Raw genomic sequence first — 23,053 nt, 5'->3', positions numbered from 1 at the left:
GTGTATAGTATTCATGTAAATCTCTGGCTTGTCTGTGGAAGTCTTACACTAGGAAGGAAGAAGTCAAAATACCTCTGGGAACTGTTGGAAGAAACAGTATTTGCTGCATGGAATCACATTTCTTGACAAAGCTAATCCATCAGCTCTGTCCACCTCTGTAGCCAAAGTAAGGCAGGCATGCACACAAACAGAAACCTTTTGCTATTAAAATATTTTAACTTGTGCTTGTGCCTCAAGACGATCTGACTGTAGATAAATACATTGACATAGGGCAAGTGCCAATGGGTACAGTAGGTTCCCATCTGAACACCAGGAAACACTGTTTACTGTGTGGGTGATGGAGTGATGTCAGAGGCTGCCCAGAGGCTGTGGAGTCTCATCCTTGAAGATCTTCAAAAGCCACTTGGATGTGGTCCTGGGGACCTACTCTGGGTGTCCCTGCTTGAGCAGGGGATGGGTCTGTTGGACCCTGAGTTGATGGTTACTGCAGTGTGTGTCTGTGATTCCATCAGTACCAGCCAGTCTAGGTTTTCTTTTCAAGAGACATATGATTTCTCTCGTGTTCTAGAACACACAGTTCTAATGATCATTATTATCTGATTATTAAGAAGGGAAGGAAACTTACCCGACTTTAACTTCTGGAGATCTTCCTTTTTTTCTATAAATTTTTCTTCAAACTGCAGGGAATACAGAAGAAAAATTGTGTTCTGACTGCATGTTTTAACTTCTGCTTGTCACGAGACAACAAGGCCCCAAAACACAATGCTGATGGGAATTTTGTTTCAGGAACACCAAATCAGGTTTTAAACAATGAGTTTGCCTTTGCCATATTGTCTCCTCATCCTTCTCCCATGCAAATTTGTATTTTTGTGCCCATCACAATTTGGCTAAACCTGAATTGGAGAGAAGGCACAAAAGTTTCTCTTCAGGAGAAACAGCAAATGTGATGTTGGAAGAGGGGAGACTTATATTACAGATCAGGAAGAAATTCTTTACTGTGAGGGTGGTCATACATTGGAATGGGTCACCCAGAGAGGTTATGGATGCCCCTCCCTGGGGCTGGATGGGATTTGAGCAGCCTGGTCTAGAGGGAGGTGTCCGTGCCTGTAACAGAGGGGCCTTGAAGGTCCCTTACAACACAATCCATCCTATAATTCTATGGTTCTGTGCTTCTGTTCTGAGCACTGGCAATTAATGTTGCAGGCAGGAGAATCCATATATTCATGCAGGAAAGGTTGATTCATGTTAGAGCTCCTATTCCACAAGCTGACAAAAGGAGGAATGAAGCCTATGTGCTCCTTGCAGCTTTCTGGCACGTTGCCCATCACAACAGCAAACAAAAGCCTGAAACTCACACACCCTGATCTATTATCTAGGAACAATCAAAGTTAAAACAATAAGTGAATGTTTTATAGTACACAGTATGTGCAAGGATAAACTTAGTTGTAATAGGCATAACATATATGCTGTTTTGTACACTGAAATTTAAGTATGGGCATTCAGAAGATAAAGTGCTTGACTTCTCTGAGCAGAGGATGATAAGCCAAGTTCTGGTTTTAAATGACTTCTTTCAGCAGTCACAAGGAAGATACATTTATAATGTTAACATTGTGGTCATCACATGATGCTTGGAAGTGAAAAAGGAAGCTGTTCTTCCTGCAAAGGGTAAGGAAGTGATGATCCTTTGTTTTCTAATGGTAGTGCATTTTCTTATATGGAATACTATAAATGAGTATTTGTCACATGCTATCAGTAGAACAACCATAGACAAACCTCAACTCCAGCAGCTGCTAGTAGCCACCTTATTGGTTCCATTCGGCCTCTTGAGTTGGCATAGTGCAGAACTGGCTTCCCAGACATCTTTCCACGTATCTGATTTCCTGCTATCCAGAAGAAAGAACTCTCACAAATAAAGAAGGATCAGAATGCAGTTTGTGAACCTCTAGTTTGTTCTCAAGCACAGCTCAAAGTGGTCTTCTTTTAAACCAATGACTGATGGTGCAGGGCTGTCATCAAACAGAGGACATGAGAGAGAATAGACTGAAAGGCTGCAATGAATTTGCAACACACAGTTTAGTTAAGCACAACAGTGTACTGACAGCAAGTGGCCCATTTCAGAGACCATGCAAAGCAAAGACCAGTTCCAGCCCAAAGTATTCTGCTCTGACTGAAAATCTGGCTGTGTGATACACACTGCTCCATGCACAATACAAACTTTGTAATTGCTGTAGTTTCTTCTGGTAGGCAGTGCTCAATTTATATTCATGCCACAGTTATGAAAAACAAGACAATAAACAAGCTGAAGAATGAACAGCAGCAAAAAGCAAATGGCTACAACAAAACAAATCCCCCTTGTAAGTAGCTTGCCGCTGTCTCCAAAATAGGAACCACTTCACACTTCTGAGATCTAAACTGATTTTTCTTCAGTGCACATGCATGCAAAGCAGTTGATTACTCATCTGATGCACAAAAACCACGTTAGCAAAGAATGTTCCTGCAGGTATTTAATTCACAAAATCCATCCACTGACATCAAGTACACTAATTCCCTTTGCATACCCAAAAGCCAAAACACTTACCTTGCACAGACTGGAACTCGCTCTGAGCTCTCAGCAGCTTTGCCCTGAGAGTTATGGAGCTTTTAGCTCCTCCTACACAGCAAATTGCAGACACTTCTCTGCTGTTGGGTAACACTATTACTTAATCAATTAAAACATCTAGTTTTAATCACTTATTAACTACAGGAAATTAATTCTTGACTAATGCCGACCATGCACGTATGTAACACTTGTGAGAGATCAGCACCATTTAGGACAGCTGTGCCTCTGTGCCTAGTTTTATACCTTTTCATGCACTTTCTATCAACTATTTTAGCATGAATTCTTCTTCAGTGTTGATCCCTCCCCGTGGAGCCAGGGGATTTTCCTTCAGGACATTTCTTCTGCTGAATCTCATTCTTGGACATAGAACTGGTTTGTACTTTCTGTCATAGATATTACCCAGGATCTGACCCTGGGAAATGATTGCTGCTAATGATAGCAGGACATGGTGAAAGGAGGGTGGTTGGTATCAGGAGGGCAAACTACTAACTGTTGTACTGTTGTCTTTTGATAACTGTATTGATTCCTAAGGGACTGTACTGCATGAACACCCTTGCCCCATTCTCCTTTCTAATCTGCCTGGTTGGTAATGTAGGCATCACATGTAGGCAAGTTCAGTGCACTCAGTGAAAATCTGCTGAATCACCCCAGGCTTGAATGCGGGCCAGGATATTCTTCTGCTATTACACAGAGGAAGTATGAACTGTAGTCAAATAAATGAGTTGTTATGTTGCTGGGCTCTCCTTCAGGTGCTCCTCGTAGATAATGAGGGATAGCGTAGATTTGCTGCTCAGCCATCAACACTAGTGTCCACACCAAGGTGCATGGCCCTGGGCATCTACCAGCCTCCAGCCACTGCTGTGACAAAAATGGTGTTTGAACTCAAAGCTCGTTTGAAGCAAAGTTGTGTAACTGAATTCCTCCCTGAGTAAAAAATTACAACCCTTGACATTCATCAAGACTTACAGAACGTGTCCAGAGGATGGCAATGAAACTTGTAAGGGATCTGGAGCACAAGTCTTATGAGGAGCAGCTGGGAGCTGGGATTGTTATGCCTGGAGAAGAGGAGGCTCAGGGGAGACCTCATAGCACTCTACAACTTCCTGAAGGGAGGTTGTGATGAGGAGGAGCTTGGCCTCATCTGGTGCTTTGTATAATTCAAAGCAACTGGATACTTCTTGGTCTTTCTGAGCTGTCACTGCATGCCAAAAAGCCCAACTCACACATTCTATCCCATGACACATTTCTCCTGAGTTCCACCCACAAAATCCGGCTGGGTAGGTATGTAACAAGTGATCTTTTAAACTCAGGGATATGTTTACACAAGATAGCCTTGCAGTTATCAGTAACGTAGCTCCAGGGTGTTACCTGTGCACTGTTGCTTTTGGAGATCTCTCTGCACATTCACATCATGATTCGCTGCTCTGAAGCACATCTGCTTTGAGATTTCTTCACATTCCCTTGTTTGTTCCCATTCTGACTGTTTCGTACTCACTACCTTGGAGGGAGAGATGTCAGCCACACGACTGTTAGTTTTTCCCTCAGCAGTCGGGATGGATGGAGCCTGGACCATCACTATGGCTTGTTAAACTGTTGGTGCTCTCTGTGCCAAGAGTGTTTTAAACCAATGCATGTCCTATCCCATCTAGCTCTAGTCTTCGGGAAATGCAGTTGTCATTAACACTGTGTATCTCTACGCAGTTGAACTGGAAATTGGATGTGCTAGAGTATTTCCAGCACATTTATTTTCATAAAATTAGCAGTCTTGTTCAGCTTGTTTAGTCTCGATAACAGTGACACAGACATGCCGTGTTTTTTATTTTCACAATTTTACAGCAGTAAGAATATTTTACAGGAGCGATCCACCTGACACACATGGGAATTACACATGCAAGTTTGTTAACACACTACTTTAGTCCTATTTATGCCTAGAATGTAAAGATGCACGTGGATAAAGAATTTGCTAGCACTCACTGTATGTGCTACAGGTGTACTTCAGCACAGACTTGGCTTCAGATGGAAGTTTTGCAGAAGTACAGCAAAAAGGCAAGTTTCAGAGTTTGCAGTGTGTAGCCCCAAATCTACACAATTGTATCAAATGCAGCAATAAAAGGTTACTTGCCTTTGACAAAAAGCAGAGCATGTTTGATCTGTATAGGCTGGATCTCTGGGCTGATGCCAGTGAAATGAAGTCCAACAAGACCATGTGCTGGGTTCTGCACTTTGGCCACAGCAACCCCAGGCAGCACTACAAGCTTGTGAAGAGTGTCTGGAAAGCCACAAGGAGGAAAAGGATCTAGGGGTATTAGTCAACAGCCAGCTGAACATGAGCCAGCAGTGTACCCAGGTGGCCAAAAAAGCCAATGGCATCCTGGCTTGTATCAGAAATAGCGCTGCTGGCAGGTGCAGAGAGGTAATCATCCACTTGTGCTCAACACTGGTAAGGCTGCACCTTGAGTGCTGTGTTTGGTTTTGGGTCCCTCAGCACAAGTAAGATATGGATGCCCTGGCTTGTGCCCAGAGAAGGACAGAAATGTTGTGAGGGGTCTGGAGCACAAATGTAATGAGAAGTGGCTGAGGGAACTGGGATTGTTCAGTCTGGAGAAGGCTCAGGGGAGACCTTATAGACCTCTACAACTAGCCAAAGGGAGGTTGTGGCAAGGTGGGGATCAGCCTTTTCTGCGTAATTAGTGATAGGACTATAGGGAATGGTTTTAAGTTGCACAGGGGAAAACTCAAATTGGACATTAGGAAAGATTTCTTCCCTGATAAAGTAGTCAGGTACTGGATCAGGCTGCTCAGGGAGGTGGTGGAGTCACCATCCCTGGAGGTGTTCGAGAAACATTCAGATGCTGTACTATGGGACATGATTTAGTGGGAAAATATTGGTGATTGATAGGTCACAGTTTGACTTTTTGGAAGTGGCCTGGGAGACCACAGTGAATATGCTGTAGAGCAAGCAATCTGCAAAGAAGGTTCATTCTTCCCTTTTCTCTTTACGAGGTATATCATGCAATTTTTTTTCCCTCTTTCTTTCTTTTTTTTCTCTCTTTGTAGTGGTTATTTTGAAGCCTATTTTCAGATAATCATACAGACATAGAATATTTTGTGTTGGAAGGGATGTTTTAGGATCATGTGATCCAACTCTTCTGCAATGAAGAGGGACATCTACAGCTAGATCAGACTGCTCAGAGCCCCATCCAGCCCCACCCTGTATATTTCCAAGGATGGAACGTCCACCACCTCTCTGGGTAACCTGTTCCAGTGCTCTCAGGTGTCCCTGGAGCTTTCCTTTCTCCAGGCTGAACAGCTCCATCTCTCAGCCTGTCCTGGTAGTGTAGGTGTTCCACCCCTTGGATCATTCTGCCATACTAGCGCTTCATCACTCTCCTTACAAAGGAGTAAGTTTCCTACTCTGACAAAAAGTTGTTTGCTTCCATTCTGCCTTGTTTGCATGTATTACAAAGTGTTAGACACCAACAAAGGCAAATCCACTGTCATGTTGCCAGAGTAAACAGAATGCTTTATTTCACTCTTTTATTGATTTCTACTATTGCTTTTAAGTACAATGAAACTTTACTGAGTTTCCTACTTCCTTTAAGGGTTTGGGTTTTGACGTCTTTCTTCCCAGCACTTTGAGACTTGGTGAAGTTAACATTGCACTCAGCCTAGCTTAAAAACTTTCATCACAGTTGCTACATAATTTTCATCTGGAGGGGGTTTCCTCTGGCTGCCAGGCTGCAGGAATTTCTTGATTGTGGGGATGTTGCTCATTTTAGTCTTAAAAGCCTGAAAAATAAAAGCAAGAGAGATAAATCCCGATGATGTGAGCAGCAACGTTCCATGCACAGGACACTGGACAGCTTCTTCCCCCTGCTGGTAGAATGAATTCATTCAGGTGCTGAGCAGGTCTATGTAGGTTCCTCCGGCCTAATATGAGAGGGACGCAGATGCTGCCAAATGCTTATTCTTACCAGCAAAAGCAGTGTTTTGAGCATATGGAGACCCCACAGTTAGCTCAGCAATATTATGTATGTAAGAACCTCCTCTGACAATGGGAGTAAGGGAGAGGAGTTCACAGAACAACAGCCATTTCTTGCTGGCACATGTATGAACATTTCTTCTTCCTTACAAGCACTGGAATGATAAGGGGGGAGGGGGGTGGGGTGCAGGAAGGAGTAAGACTGAATTCAGACTTATACTGCTGGAGTTGGGATTTGAGGGGTAGGGAGAGTATCACATCTCCTCCCTGCCCCTTTTCCTTGAGTACCAAGCAGAAATTCCAGTTAGGATAGTCTGATGCTGGACTGCTTGTTTTGTTAATGGGATCAAAGTCAAAGTCTTTGAGTGCATCCTTCAGGTTAACTGTTTTTAAGCACAAAGTAATGACTTTAAGCATAGAATCATCAGTCTAAATTAACATTGCTTGCACTACTCCATTTACCAAGATTACAGGCACAAGGTTGAACTACTGAACAGTATTTGCTTCTTTTAGTCTCAGAGGATTTAGATCCTCTGTATCACAACTCTGACTCCTGCAGGTTTGATAATGCATTGGGCTCTATAGCATGCTGTAGATCTGGAATTGTCTGATCTCTGATTGCCTTACTTTCACTTGGTTGCAGATTTTGTACATAGTATAAAAGCAGAAAATTCATCCTTGATGATATCAAGTTGATTACTGAAAGAAAACAGTGTGTTTTCTTTCATCAGGTCTTGAATTTCTGGCCATGCTGTAGTAAAGTTATTGGAATCCCAAATTTATAATACCAGCCAGGACAGAAAATGGCACATTCTATCATATTCTAACATGTCTATCTATGTCACAGAATTAGTTTGTTATTAGTAGTAGATAGTATTTACAAGCAGGAGACAGGAAAATGGAAACAGGGCAGCTTAGATCAGTGGTTTCCTTAGAATGACACTGATTTCTACTGAGATGGCAGGTCTTTGTACTGCGTGGTTCCTGAACATGAGTTTGTTCGATAGCATCATTACCTGCAGCTGAGGAAACCCAGAAAGCACAGAAGGTACTTTCTCCTCCACTGCTAAAATGCATTCCGTGAGCTGAACATCTGCCCAGCTGAATCGGTTTCCCACAAGAAAATCTTGGCCGTGCTGTTTCAAAATCTGTAGAGTACAAGAGAGCACAGGTTGCAGATGATACATGGCAGCTGAGCCTTATGGCACAGTTGTAGAGCTAATCAGTGACTGCAAGTGATTGTAAGTGAAGTTTCACTTTTTAGCTAGAGAACTGTGAGCCCAAATCACTTTACTGTTGTTGGAAAAAATCAGAACTTCTAGTACACATATTACAAACTCTGGTCACTTGGTAATGATGAGTGATGATCGGTACTGGGAAAACAGACAAAGCCACACACTTAAATAAGATATTAACAGTCATAAGGTTATAAATAGAGACAACAGAGGACTTGGAGAGAATTCATGAAAATGCCATTTAGAGATTTAATCTATGGTTCTGTTCAACATGCAGGAAGCAAACTTAGTATGCAAAATCACAATAGCAAACCAAAGAGAATCCCCGCCTCCAGAAGCAAGTTGTTATGGTAATAGGAACTTCTAGGATGTTCAGCATTTATCATTGTTTTCCATCAAAACTAAATGAACGTTACAAAGGTGAACAGTGTTGCCAGGTCTTGTGGGTTTGGTTTGTTGTTTCTGCAAATGAGGCGTGTAGAAATCTGAGGCTGTTGTTTTACGACAGCAGTCCCAATACCTCAATGTTTTTGTCTATCTGATTTATTTGCAAGGGTTTTCTGCATTCTTTGACTGAAGGGCAGCAGAGAGGATGTGCTCTGGACAAATAGAAGAGTGGAATTTTCTCTCATAGTAAAAAAAAAAAACAACAACAATAACATGTGTGCTTGCTTTTACATCAGTAAAAAGAGATATGCTGTGTAAACTGAAAATATTTCACTTTGTTTGCTTGGTGGCTGTTCCAGCCCTGACAACATAAGCTAACAAACAGAAGATTTGCTGTTTCATTTCCCCTTCTCTGTGAGAGCCAAGTGGACTGAGGATCTGGATCCAACTGTACCGCAATGATGTTCTTAGTTTTGGGAAAGTTTCTGATAACTGTAAATGCAAGTTTCCCAGGCACATCCTCTCTGTCACGTACCTTTTCAAAGACAGGGAAGTACCTCTCTTTTGCCTTCTCTGCAATCGTGGCAAGATTTTTCTCCTTTGCGTCAGGTGGAGAGAAAGGAAACATCAAAATCAGTTGCATCAGATCTGATATTCCTTCCACATACATGTCGATCCTATTTGGGGGGAAGCAATAGATAAGAGCACGGGATTTATTTCATTTGTATTGCAATTAACTAAAGCAACTTACAGGAACTGTGTAGCACAATCACGGTGCCAATTTTCATAGCCAAAACTAAGTACAAAATAAAGCTAGGTAAATTTTGAATGGACTAAAAGCCTGTTTTCTGTTCAATAGCATTTCATAAGCAATGGCTAAAACCCAAACAAAAGCCACAGTCTGCTTTGTTTCGTTAGCCTTTCTCACACCTTTGTATTGGATTTACAGGGTTGCATTTGTTCTATGTAATACGGCTATCAAATAACAGATTGCTCATTAAGCAAGAGGAAGTGTTACAGTACAGGGCTCTCTCCTTCAGGTCTTTCCCGTAGAGATTGTATTTCCCTGCTATGTAGTTGAGGATGGCTCTGCACTGCACCAACTTCATCCCGTCGATCTCAACCAGCGGCAGTTGATGGTACAGCAGGGATCCATCTAGAACAGAAAGACGAAGGAGAGCTTGTTAATTCCTCCTTGACTTCCAGCTTTACAGGAGAGTGCATTTCTTTTGCAGTGTAGATCACAGACGCCTTGCCCTAACTCTGAAACTCCACGTGGTTAATTAACATTGTGGGAAAGATCAAATACTGTCTGGTAGGCATCAGGTTTGCAGCTCGGTCAGAGCAGTGCAGCTGGGCCCCATGCTTTGCAGCTTTGCCAGAGCTGCTCTGCCTGATGGGAACTGGCACTGCTCCCTTGCACTCCTGGCCCCTGGCCCTGCTGGCAGGAGAAGGCTGACCCAGCAGTTCCAGCCCCAGGGACCTGTGAAGAATGAAGAGCTGTGTTAAATCTGAACTTCAGAACAAAAAGTCCAATTATTCTGAATGCAGCTCAGTCCCCTGGCAGGCACATAAATAGGGTTGGAAATTAAAAAAAAGAGGTAGTGCCACAGTAAGACTGAGCTAGTGGGACAAAGGGAAAGGTCAGGGCACTGGGAGAAGCAGTGCCAGATTCATTGTGAGGCACTGAAGCCAGGGATGGGGAGTGTGACAGCAGCTCGCTGCTTCACTAAGTTTTGCATAGTTGCTCCAGAAACAGGACTTTGAGCATCCCTGTAGATTTCCATTACATGCCTGCCTGTCCCCAGTGTCATTTCACAACAACTCAAAACCATCCAGCTGTGCCACCACCATCCTCTCCTGCCCCTGTGCTGACAGCCCTGTTTTCTCCCACTGCTGGAAGCAGTCTGGCTGATCCTTTAGTGAGGCTGTGCAGAGAGACCTTGTGTTCAGAACAGCAAAGCCAGTCTTTTCTAGCACAGTTTTCTGCTGAACTCATTTGCCAGCTTTGGAGATACTCCCTGCTCCATTTACATGTTTAGGGGCACCCAAAGAACAATCTTGACCTGTTAAGATCACACTGCAGCTCTAAATCCAAGTAGACAGTTGCCACTCTGTATTGCTCAAAGTTAAGCATTTATTTTAATTGCTTGGCGGTTATTAATAGTGCATTTCTTCCAAGTACAAGAATTCACAACACCTTTACCTACTCACTTCTTTACAGAGATGCTGCTAAAATACTCTACTAACCAAGAATTAATAAAAACTCTTCACTACATCACTAATTTACAGCTTAAATTCAAAAAGCAGCTCTTTTTGTGGCAAGAAATAGCCCATTTATTTCTCATAAACACTAACAGAATGACCCTGTGTCATCATCTCTTACCAAAACACACCTCTGCAGATTAGGAAAAGAATATCACCTCTAAAAAGACCCATATCAGGCAGAAATAACGTAGGACTGGAAAAATAGCAGCTATCCAAGCATACTTCTCTGCAAGAAGTTGCACTAAGTAGATAATGAATCTGACCTTCTGCTCCTTGACAAGAAGTACAGTGTAGCAAATGTGAGGACTCTGAATGCCTGGTTTGTTTCTTCTCTACAGAGAAGAATATTTCCCCTGTGACCATCAGTAGGCTGCTGCTTCTTGTTTTGCAGTGGAACCGCTTCATGTAGCCACTGCATATAACATACATGCAGGGTTTAAAGCAGTTTGCTGGCTGTATTTTGTGTCTGGTGATGGTCTGTGGGCATTCATTAAAGAGTGATAATCTAGGCCTGTTTGTGACAGAACAGCAATACTTCTTGACATCAACCTGTGGCTACATAGATCAAGCCAAGCCAGCTGGTCTCAAGCCAGTGTGTACAGGCTGGTCAGGGTGATGTGCTGGAGTCTCTCTGTCTCCAAAGCAGCTGTCTGGCTAGAAGGTGCCCACTGGGAACGGCTCCTGGCCTGGGCCGAATGCCAGAAAGCGCTGGAGGATTCCTAGAAGACCATCAGCTGGCACAGGCCAGAGGCACACCTGGCTGGTGGTAACAGTGCTCTGGAGTCTGAACTCAGGGCTCCCTGGCACAAGGCACATTGGCAAGGAGAGAGAAAAAAGATGGAGGTAGAGGGAGTGGTGGTTATTTAAGTTCAGTCCTGCTCTGATCTCCTGGCAGCACTCCACCAAATGACTAATATTCAACTTTCTTTGCCTTATCGTATCAAAGCCAGCCTTTTTCTTTGTGCTCTCAATCCCTTAAGCTCAGTATACATATATACATGAAGAGCCTTGATTTTCCTTCAAAGACTTCCCTGTCCTTTTCACTGCCACTTAATTCTCCTCTCTGGCAACAGATAGGCTTCATTACTGAATGTGGAATTATGCCATTCTGCCTTCTATCTCATAGGAGTTATTTGGTACTGCAACAAACAGGTTACACAAAACCAGTGTTCAGCATTCTAGATTTATACCTGGAAGTTTGCATTGGTTTAAATAAATTGCTTTTAAATCACAAATGTAGATTAATACGAGCAACTTTCTGATGGCCAAAGCCTCAAGCATCATAGTCTTACCTTGGTCTAACTTCAAAAACTGCTCTCTTGTTTGCAGAAAAATTTCTTCAAACTAGAAAAGAAGAGAGAAGAGCTCTTTATGTTTCTGGCATCTTTCTCCAATTGACTGCACATAACCTCGAGCAGAACAATCCAGCCAAGCAAAACACGATGAGCTGGGGCTTCAGCTGTGATGTTTGACTGTGAATCCCCTGAGGACTCTCCACCCATCCCCATGGCTGGATTGCAGCAGAAGGGCCTGGCCATTTCTGCCTGGCTGCACTGATTTAGAAATTATTGGAGTGCAAGCAGAAGACACAGGCATCTACAGGGAAGAGCAGGCTGCAGCCAATGCCAAGGGAAGCACAAGTAAATCAGCTCTTTCTAACACCACCCCAAGAGCATGTAAGTCAACAACATCCTTTTTTTTTTATATATACACTTTGCAACTGCAATCTAAATAAGACTGAGCAAAAGTGATTTTGCACAGCTAGAAAACTTAGATTTATTAAAGGCCTTTAAAAAAAATCCCTGTTTAGACCCACTAGAATTACTTCAGAAGACTCATGCTAACTCTGTGAAACCCAAAGCTCCATTGAGTTTGCATCCCAAATACCAGCCACTGAACAGAGTAGGTCCAAACCTAAATCTATTCCAAAAACAAACTTTTCACCCTTTTACAGTCTCTTATTCCCTGTGTGCATATTGAACTGTTTCACACAGTGTCCGTTTAAAGAGCTGATTGTCAACCAACCTCCACTCCAGCTGCAGCCAGCAGCCAACGGATGGACTCCATTCGCCCTCTCCCATTGAGATAGGTGAGCCTGGGCTTCCCCGACATGCTTCTGAGCTTCTGGTGCCTTGAAAAATATAAAGCTGAAAACAAAGATCTCATAAAGCAGGTTTAAGTACCATTATTCAGGGGGAAGAAATAGAAAAGCCTTTTATTCTCACTACATCTGCTGTGAGTGTACATTATTTGACTTAAAATATGAGAGATGGATTAGTGACAACACAGCCTATAGAATCATAGAATCATTAAGTTTGGATATTCTACCAGTCAACCCACCCCTCAGTGATGCATCCAAATGGTTCCTGAGCACCTCCAGGGACTGTGACTCCACCACCTCCCTGGGCAGCCTGCAGTGCCTCACCACTCCTTCTGAGAAGAAATGTTTCCTAATATCCAATCTGAACCTCCCCTGGCTCAGCTTAAGGCCATTACCTTTTGTCTTATACAAAGGAAAGGAAAGATGTGCTGAGTGGTAAAACTGTTCCAGTGCTACTGGGAAAGGGTGTTCATGGTCACACATGCTTAAACAAGCAATCGCTGGAGGGGGAGCCTTGCTGCATTAATTCAAAGCCACTGGAAATCCTACCATGCCCTCGGGGCAGTTACTCAGTGCCCTTCATTGCCTTGATCCCCACTGAAAAGAGGGAAAGGAAAAGGTGTTTTACTGCTAGGCTGAAATGTTCCTAGCTCTTTTCTTTTCTTTTCTTTTCTTTTCTTTTCTTTTCTTTTCTTTTCTTTTCTTTTCTTTTCTTTTCTTTTCTTTTCTTTTCTTTTCTTTCTCCAGATGTCAGAGTGCATCACACAGCTTCATCTGTCATCCACTTCTTTCTTTAATTACATGAATCACTGATCTTCCTTCTGTTCCAAGAGGCAGATTGAGCTGCCTTTGCACGCATAGAATCATAGAATGGCCTGGGTTGGAAGAGACCTCAGGGATCATCTAGTTCCAAACCCCCTGCCAGGGCAGAGTTGCCAACCAGCGTAAATCAGCAGCTAGATCAGTCATCTTGGATGGCCTCAGCCTGTCTCCTTGGTGCTTATGGTCACCTCCCAAATCATACCTACAACCTGGCTGTGGGTGCCCCCATAATGTACCCCAAGGCACCAGGGAGTGCACACCTGTGCCCAGGGCCCTGCACACCAGACGAACGACCCAATGATGTGCATGCAGCTCGCATAATTCGATAGCCATCACATGTCTTTTCGCACCATCTGTAGTGGGTGAGGTGTGGTGTGGGCAGGCAAGAGCGGAGTTGTGAGAATGGCAACAAACTGGTCTGCTAAAGATTAAAAGGTCCTTGCAACGGTGAAGTCAGGACGTTAGCATTTAGTGGTGTTCTGTAAAGTGCTGGACTGGACAGGGGCAGGTGATAAGCATCTTATGTAGAGGGACGCATGTGACCTTGCAGGGGGGCGGGGTATGCTGTGCGGGGCCCACAGCTAACATATTGGGTGCCTCTTCGAATTACGCACCTTCATCCAGAAGCATTGGCATCGGTATCCATTCCAACACACATTGACCCTGCTTGTAATGCACCAAAACTTACATGTTTAAAGCGATGATTAACTATGTACGACCCGAGTAGAGGGTATCTAGCAACCGCACATAGCGAGAAAGACATGCGAGAGGGTGAAGAAAGCGATTAGGTGGAACATTTTTATGCTTACAGAGTGAGTAGAGAAATGTACGTATAAACTGAGAGTTGAATTATCTGAAAAGAGTAGATGCAATCATGTAAACATTGGATCATGAAAGACTTGCGCTACACTGTCTTAGAATACCTAACTAACTCCATCGAGGCCATAAGATAAGATGTTTTAAATATCGCTAAAGTACCTCTTGACAGCGGAGTGAAGAAAGATACTCTGAGTTGGGTTTTTTTGTTTGTTTGTTTGTAGTCTTCTCGTAGTCTTGATATTCCGAGGAAGAGACAGAGACATGGGCACCACTGATTACAAAGGGCTCTGCCACACACAGCTCATATATCAGCACCTGTGCAGTGCGAGGGTGCGTGCTGGATCAGAATGGCTGAGGTCGTTTTGCCGGGACACGGTATTGGCTCAGTGGCCTGTTGCCACTTTGGAGCGATGAGGCAGTGACACGCAATCTCGGGCAGAACTTGGGTGTCTGAGGACTTGCGTTGTCGTGCTCGGCTGTAAAAGAGGAGTCATGGTGCCTGGGGTGTTGTGTCGGTAGGAGGACGCTGGTCAGGCTGCCGTCGAAAGCTCGTCAGCAAATTCCACCGACTATTGGTTGGGGGGGTAATTACGCCAATAAATCACGGCGGAGTTTGCTTGCAAGCTCACACAAGCGAATGAGAGAGAGGTGTGAGTTACATACATACGATATTCATTGTACGTGCTTTTTGTCGTTAACTACTGATGGATTTTCTCGTCCGTATTCTTCTCCCTTCAGCATCGTTAAGAGGAATTTGCTTTACTCAGAATGTGAAGCTCACACTGCAGGATTTGTGNTTTTCTTTTCTTTTCTTTTCTTTTCTTTTCTTTTCTTTTCTTTTCTTTTCTTTTCTTTTCTTTTCTTTTCTTTTCTTTTCTTTTCTTTTCTTTCTCCAGATGTCAGAGTGCATCACACAGCTTCATCTGTCATCCACTTCTTTCTTTAATTACATGAATCACTGATCTTCCTTCTGTTCCAAGAGGCAGATTGAGCTGCCTTTGCACGCATAGAATCATAGAATGGCCTGGGTTGGAAGAGACCTCAGGGATCATCTAGTTCCAAACCCCCTGCCAGGGGCAGAGTTGCCAACCACTAAATCAGCAGCTAGATCAGTCATCTTGGATGGCCTCAGCCTGTCTCCTTGGTGCTTATGGTCACCTCCCAAATCATACCTACAACCTGGCTGTGGGTGCCCCCATAATGTACCCCAAGGCACCAGGGAGTGCACACCTGTGCCCAGGGCCCTGCACACCAGCACACCATGATGTCTGCAGCTCCCATCATAGCACACATCTTCGCACCATGAGGGGGTGTGGCACAGGCAGTTTTAGAATGCAAACAACTGTTGCTAATTAAGGTCCTGCCTGTAAGTCAGAGTTTGCATTTGTTTCTGCAAATGCTGAGTGAACAGCTTTTATGACATGACTGCACATTTTATCTGTCTGTCCACAGCTAACTGGTGCCTCTTCATTACCACACTTATCAGAAGCATTGCATCGTATCATTCCAACACACATTGACCCTGCTTGTAATGCACCAAAACTTACAGTAAATAGGATGTTAACTATACAGCCAAGGGTTCTACAACCGCACTGGAAAACATAGGGAGTGAAAAGCATTAGGTGACATTTTATTGCTTTACATGAGTGAGAAATTCTGTATAACATTGAATTATGTGAAGAGTAATCACAAGTAAACAGTAAAAACTTGCCTACAGCTTTCTAAAATACCTAATAACTCCATCGGCCATAAGTAGATTTTAATAATCCTAAACCTCTGACACAGAAAGAAATACTTGGTTGGGGTTTTTGTTTGTTTGTTTGTAGTCTTCTCAGTCTTAGATCCACCAAACATCACCACTGATTACAAAGGGCTCTGCCACACACAGCTCATATATCAGCACCTGTGCTATGGTGCCTGGATCAGAAGCTGAGTCTTGGACACATGCCCATGTGCCTGTTGCCACTGGAGATGGGCAGACACCATTCCAAACTTGCTGGAGACCTTTGTGCTCCTGAAAAGACAGCTTGGTGCTTGGTAGGAAGCTGCAGGTGCAGTCAAACTCTCAGCATCACCACTTTGGTGGAAACCCATAAATCACCATTGCTTCAAGTACAAAAGCAAGAGGATGTATCTACATACATATTCATTTACTGCTTTTGTCTTAACTCTGTATTTCTGTCCTATTCTCTCCCTCAGCACTTAAGAAATCTGCTTTACTCAGATGTGAATCACACTGCAGGATTAGTTTCCTGATTAAAAAGATCTTTCTTGCTCTATGTGTTAGCCCAAACACTTAAAGAAAAGAGAGTTTACAAGTCCATACTTACCTTCTGAACTCTGTCTCCACTGCTTGCGGGCGCAGTCTCACCTCTGCTTTAATTTGGGAGCTCCTCCTACGTCTGGGGAGTTCCCAGCCATACCCAATAAGAGAGAAATTCTCCTATTGCCGTTAATCGTTAATCTGACGTTACAGAACTTAAAGGCATATGTATCTGAAGGTGCCACTTAAGGCAGAAGATCTTTTACAACTTGCTGACTTTGACCATACTATGGGGTAGTTGCATAGTTTCTGTCTTAGCTATCTATTCAAGCTCCTCTTTTGGAGCTACTGGGTTGTTTTACATACATAAGAGAAAGACACTTTAAAACACTGAGAACATTATGGGTTCTTCTATATCTTATTTAAGATAATAGCAACTTTTTAAAAGCTAACCAGTAAATCTTCTAGGACTTTCTTAACAGTAACTGAGGTTCTTATTTTCAGCATAAAAATAATACTCAAAGTAGGGGATAACAATTCCCAACTACTTCTAAATGCATCTTGCTGGTGACAGTTTACTTAGTGATAACTTGGTGTAAAAAAGAGATGAACTGTTTATGCAGCAACTTAGCCCACATGTTAAGGACACAGCACTGCTTTTGCAATTGAGTGTACATGGAGACTTACACACAGTGTATACAGAGATGAAATGTGATTTTCCTACCCTGTTTCTGTGACTTCTAGCTACCTCAGTTTTGCTATCTACATGTCAAGTAAATTGATCAAAACGGCAGGGAGTGAGGACAGACACAAACATAGCTTAACAGATATGAAGTAGGATTCAGCATGGACCATTTGCTCACCTCTAGCGTAGACTCAAATATGATGTAGCATCATTTACTCTCTGCATCAGATGTTTGCACAGGTAATCTGAAGGTCTGCCCATAGAGCACACACTGAGTCACGGTACAGTCACGGCTGTACCAACATAGCATCGCAAGACGGGCAGTTTCAGGACCAAAGTCTTTATCTGACTGCTTTGAATAACTTTCAAAATGCTGCTTTCTTTTTTTTCCTCACATTTCTGGTTCAGTTACAGTTTATCTGCCCAGCAGCTGCTGACAATCTCCTCTAAAGATGCATTTTCACCTGAGTCCTCTTGGAAATTAGTAATTTATGTTCTTCCAGTGTTGATGGTGTCAGCAAAATACAATGATAGGCTGCTTCTTCCTTCTTTGCCTATTTCTAACCCTCTCAGATTCATCATCTGGAAAATAAAGCAGATCATTAATGAACATTTCCATATTGTTTCCATGTCAAATCCAATTAGTAACCTCCAGAAAATCCACATGTACAGGCTGGAAGTGTTTGCCCATACCTGTCCGTAATGGCAGCACTGAGTGAAGATTAAGCCATTCCTGCTTTGAGGTCTCTGATATCTCTGCTTTGAGGCACAGTGATAAGCAGTCAAGCAAAATATTCTGGTGCTTTTTGGACTTACTGAACAATATCACATCCAGATTCAACAGTTGTTCCCCTTCCACACAGCCCTGTCTGCTGGGAAGGGTTTACCCCCTGTTATATTTAGATGATGTTTGAGGCCATTTTATGATTTTGTGAAATTTTTGTTTTGCTTTCAGCTCAGCAATTGTGAAAACAACATAACCTCTATAAGCTCCACTGACATCTGTGTCTGATGCCGATGAGATTGCTTTCATCTCTAACTTGACTTGTTGTATAATCCTACAGAGCAGAACAGAAAACAAATCTATGTTATAAAAAATCTGGTAGGCCACGCCTGTGAGCATCCAGGCAGCTGGCATAGATCCCAGGTACCACTTAAAGGATCTTGGGTTGGGCACAAGCACGTCCCACCCAGCACGTCAAGTTTCCAGTGCAGTCTGTGAACACATTTCATGATGATGCACCTTAGAGAACTCAAAGACTTCTCTAAATGTGATGCTCACAAACCACCCAGCTGCTGTCTTGGGGCACCATGGCTGCTTCCAACTTCTGGCAGCATCTTTTCAGGGGTAAGGTCTGCGTACGTCCACATAAATAGTTAACCAAGTTGTGTGTCACACAACCCAAGACGTGCTGACCTCCAGCAGTGACACTCTAGTCTTGTCCTGAAAGCCTTACTGAACACCCAAGTACAAAGACTCTTAGAATTCTATGATCCTTAGTTGGAAGGAACCCATAAGGGTCGTCAAGTCCAACTCCTTGCTCCACCATAGGAACACCTTAGATTCAAACCCTACTGTACACAAACTCCCTGAACTCTGTCAGCTCAGGGCCATGACCACTGCCCTGTGCAGCCCGTTCCATGCCCACCACCCTCTGGTGCAGACCCTGTCCCCAACCCCCAGCTGCTCCTCCCCTGTCACAGCTCCATGCCATTCCCTCGGGCCCTGTTGCTGTCATAGAGCAGAGCTCAGCGCTGCCCCTCCATTCCCTGACTGGGCACACTGTTGACTCATGTTCAACTTGCTGCAGCCATAATCTCCATAAGTACCATGCCAGCCAAGCTGGCGTCGCCACCTGCACATTTCTGCAGGCCGGTTGGCACTTATCCAGACCACCAGCACAGAAAACTCTGAGTAAAGCACTCTAAATCCTGATTTACACTCGCTGTGCTGCCTCTCCTTGTAGTAAAAGTTTCCTAGCACAGCTGTGACCTCGGCCAACCAGCTGTCCCACAGGGTTTCAGGCACTGCGGGTGGGCAAGTGTGGGCCAAGGATGGTCGCCAGTCACTGCCTCGGAGACGGCCACCCTGTGTGCAGAGTGGGAGTGACTGTACAGACACCACCTTCACCGTGCCAATGGCTAAAGGGCCAGAGCACCATCAGCAGCACAAACAGTGCCAGATAATGCAGAACCCTTTGAGGGGCTTTAGACAGAGCCTGGAGTGATGCTTAGCAGTGCACTTAAGAATGAGGACAATGAGGACAAATGAAGGGTGGGCTAAAGCCAGCAGGCAAGCAGAGTAGTTGACACATGCTGAATCAGGGCAATGTTGGGGTCAAACATAAATACCAGTTACACGCATGCCAAAAAAGGAGCAGAGTCTACATAGATATTTAGCCCCAAATCTGTACAGTCTGGTCAAAGGGTGGGATGATATCCCACATGGTGTGAGATGTGCCAGATCAAGGCTGTAAAGACAACTGGAAAATAATTCTAATCCCTGCTGTGAGATACCGTACTTAAGTAAGGTCAATAGTAACTTGTGTACATTTCTTTTGTAGGGTTTCTGGCATGTGCTGAAAAACTTTCTAGGATTTACTTTCTAGGACTCTCAGTTAATGCACATCGTTACATCTAAAGCTGATGTGCACTGTAGCAAATAGAACAAATGATTAGTTAATAATAATAGTTAATAATAGTTAAATGATTAGATAATATTTATGTTTTCAAAAGGAGATGGAGGGAAGTAAAGCAGACTTCCACATTTATCTGATGTTGACCAATTATAAAGCTGAACAACAGCATTTATTCAGGTTATTTTTTTTCTCAGTGTAAGAAATTGTCATTGAAATCAGCCACTGGAAAATACTTCAAACCAGCTTTAATCCTGTGAGACATTCTGTTTGTTCTGGTCGTTGTCTTTATAAAACCAGATCCACTTACACTTCTTATATAAGGAGAAATAAATTTCAGGGCACGCAAGTCCATTTCTATTCCTATAAAACCACTTTGTTTTTACTGAAGTCTGTTTTCTTCAGAGTTCATTGTCATTCTTGTAGGATTCATTATCATTAACATAGATAACAGCCTCTAGAAGAATATTCCCTTCCCTTTAGAAGGAAATATTATCTCCTTCCTTTAGACTCCCTTACACAGATCTGTCAGCATGAAGAGATTCAATGAGATGAGAGTAACGACACGACTTTTAACATTCTCTTTATTAACTGTTTTGTACTATCTTCAAAATGATGACATATATGTATTTTAATAATATTTATGAATAAGCTTCGACCTCTGCATTTACTTTTCTCACAGAGGGTGGTTTCTTTCCTCAGCTCTGCTTTTTCATTTTATAGTCTTTGTGCTTTACTTTGTTGGCTGTAATTCCTGCTCCCCTCTTGACTACTCTGGAAGGCTGCAAGAACCTTCCAAGCATTTTAACTTCTCTTCCATGAGAGAAGATATACTGCACTTCCCAGAACAGGAACAGTAAGGCTTTGGTGTGCTTGAAAACTATGCTGACACTTATACACTCTTTATATACAAGTAATGAACTTGTGGTAAATAAAACACTGGCAGTACATCCATACTAGAAAAGTGATGGTGAAGTTACAACTCACTGCTTCTGCCAAGGTTGGTACGAAGCAAATGCAGAAATCTGTGTTGGCATAATTGTTTTATTACCTCCAGACAGAGTTTGGTCATGAAAGCCAAGTACATAGTCCAGAGCAGTATAATTTTATAACAATAATGGGAAAGATTTATGAATCCCCCGGCTGGTTAAACCTTCACCATAGGTTTATATAAATGTAATAATAATTAATACCCAGACATTTCCTTCTACAAGCCTCCTATCTATAAAGTGCTTCTCATGGACACCTTTGGCAATGAAATAAGCACTGTCTACTCTACTGCTGTAGCTGAAAGCACAGATTCCTAGGCTTCTGCATAGGAATGAGCAGCAAAGACAAATCACATTTGAAGCCTAAACCTATACATGGGTCTTCAGTAGCCTAATTGGGAAAGGTATCTCTCCTGCTTTGGGAAGGACCAGGACAGTGTGTAACATGTGAGTTTTCCCCTTTTAGTGCAAAACCAACTCCTGGATCTGTGGGTGTATGTTCTCCTGCCTCCAGCCTGCCCTGCTTCATGTGAGCACCTGTTAGGATTAGCAAGGAGGTACCACAGCACCAGGAAAATAAAGAGTGCACTTGTTTAGTTAAGGTTAAGATACACACGCCCCTGTTACAATTGTTGCTGTTGTTGTGTGGGTGCATTTGCACGTGAGAACATCAACAATGAGATATTCTACGAAGCGTGAGAGTTATGCCTGTGTTTTCTGAAATGATTACCCAAAGGAGGCTTACGAGGGAATCCAGCACACACAGCTCTTTCATCCCAAGGCTAAAGCTCCCCAAGTGCAAAACTGCAGAGCAAGGCAAGCCTTCAGTAACATAATTTCTTCTTTGACAAACCGAGTGGAGGGGTGGCCTGTGCTTAAACTGGTGTTTATCTGAGTGGGCTGGTTGGGAACTGAGCTTGGGAGACTCAGGCTGAAGGACAGGTGAGCTCCTTCTGTCTGCTGCCAGAAAGAGGGCAGCGCTTCCTTTACATCCATTTTCACCTGTGTATAGGAGAAACCCTTCTGAAAGGAAAGTAGCAGGGCAGGCAATAGGAAAGAACTGGAAGCTGCAACTTTGCTTATTCATTCTGAGTGTGCACGCTGACTTAGATCACCAATCTCACCTTTCTCCCCTCCTTACTGTCAACTTTATTTACTTTAATCTTCTGCAAACATTGCTGGTTTTTTTTAGTTCCCTCATAAAACATTACATTGCAGAGTACCAAGGGTCTAATTGCTGTCGTCAACTATCTAATGAGAGGATGGGAACAAACTCTCCTTAGGGAAGCAAGGTGAAAGGAGAAGAGGAAACAGACACAAGCTACAGCTACACAAACTTTAAGCAAACACAAATAAAGGAAGTTTTACAGCAACACGGTCAGAATGTAGAAGGTGCTCCTGCACATGAGTTTGTACACGACTGAATTCTGCTCTTCACTGCTGTGAGACACGCAGACACCCTTCCAGTCACACGATAAGAGATTAAACCTGCCTTACAGCTCAGATAAATCGCCGCCTGGAGACACACACTTCCTTCCATGACTGCAGAAGTAGCCATCGTTCAACACCAGGCATGTGGTGCTTAGATTTACTGCACCAGGTTCTGTCCTTCAGCTCCTTAACACAGAGGCTGTGCTCTTCCTGCTGCGTTACTGGGGATGGCTTGGGGCCGCACCATTTTCTCCCCAAGTCTTCACCATTTTCATCTCATCAGTCTCCACATGGGCACTTGCTGAAGGAGCAGAGCTCCATCTAGGGCAGAAGAACTGTAATGCCTATTTAATTCAAGGCCTGTAGCTTTTGTAGAGTTGAAATGTTGGACTGTCTATTTAAGAGATCCTGGTTGAGAAGCAGCTCCCCCCCTGCACAGGAGGCAGCTCCTATGGTAACTACTGAACTCTACTCTCAGGCTTCCCACTTGGCAGCAACCATAGCCAGCCAGCTGTCCTCAGCCTTCTCCACAAAGACAGCTTTGAGCTGCATTGCAACATAGGGTTGTAGTCTGCTGAGAGGGGAAAGGGAAAAATAAGAGTAGAAACAATAGGTACACGGTCTAAAAGAGGGGAACTTGAACTGCAACAAGGACAGAAGTAGAAACAGTTGGTCACAAATATGCAAAGAATGAATGAAAAGAAACAACTGAACCACAAGTCTACCAAACACCATCATGTGCTGGTGTCAACAATAAAGAAAGGGAAATTATATCCTCTAAATGACTTTCAGGCTCACAAGTGGCTACTTACATGCTAAACAATGTACGAAAATGA

At 43.3% G+C, this 23,053-nt stretch overlaps 2 protein-coding genes across 3 annotated transcripts in view; both read right to left on the bottom strand.

Annotated features, from left to right (window-relative positions):
* Positions 1–2,977, bottom strand: part of LOC107312130 (glutathione S-transferase-like) — a 49,966-nt gene extending 46,989 nt beyond the window's left edge. The window contains exons 1-2 of one of the 2 annotated variants that reach the window (XM_032443466.1): positions 2,579–2,977; positions 1,774–1,883 (exon numbers count right to left, since the gene is read on the bottom strand). In XM_032443466.1, the coding sequence (XP_032299357.1) occupies positions 1,774–1,860 (87 nt within the window). In that variant the 5' untranslated portion in view covers positions 1,861–1,883; positions 2,579–2,977. The remainder of the gene's footprint in view (positions 1–1,773; positions 1,884–2,578) is intronic. The other variant, XM_032443467.1, reaches the window with a different exon arrangement.
* Positions 2,978–6,096: 3,119 nt separating this feature from the next.
* On the bottom strand, positions 6,097–16,644 carry LOC107312125 (glutathione S-transferase-like). Its single transcript, XM_015859259.2, has 7 exons — positions 16,544–16,644; positions 12,497–12,618; positions 11,764–11,815; positions 9,227–9,359; positions 8,739–8,880; positions 7,598–7,729; positions 6,097–6,388 (listed from the first exon to the last, which is right to left on the bottom strand). Exons 2-7 carry the CDS (start codon positions 12,581–12,583, stop codon positions 6,263–6,265), a joined length of 672 nt encoding a protein of 223 aa, XP_015714745.1. The 5' UTR covers positions 12,584–12,618; positions 16,544–16,644; the 3' UTR covers positions 6,097–6,262.
* Positions 16,645–23,053: the final 6,409 nt, after the last annotated feature.

Source organism: Coturnix japonica, chromosome 3 (genome assembly GCF_001577835.2).
Source record: "Coturnix japonica isolate 7356 chromosome 3, Coturnix japonica 2.1, whole genome shotgun sequence".
Taxonomy (NCBI): Eukaryota; Metazoa; Chordata; class Aves; order Galliformes; family Phasianidae; genus Coturnix; species Coturnix japonica.
The sequence above is the reverse complement of the archived record's forward strand: the minus strand, read 5'-3'. Positions and strand labels throughout refer to the sequence as shown.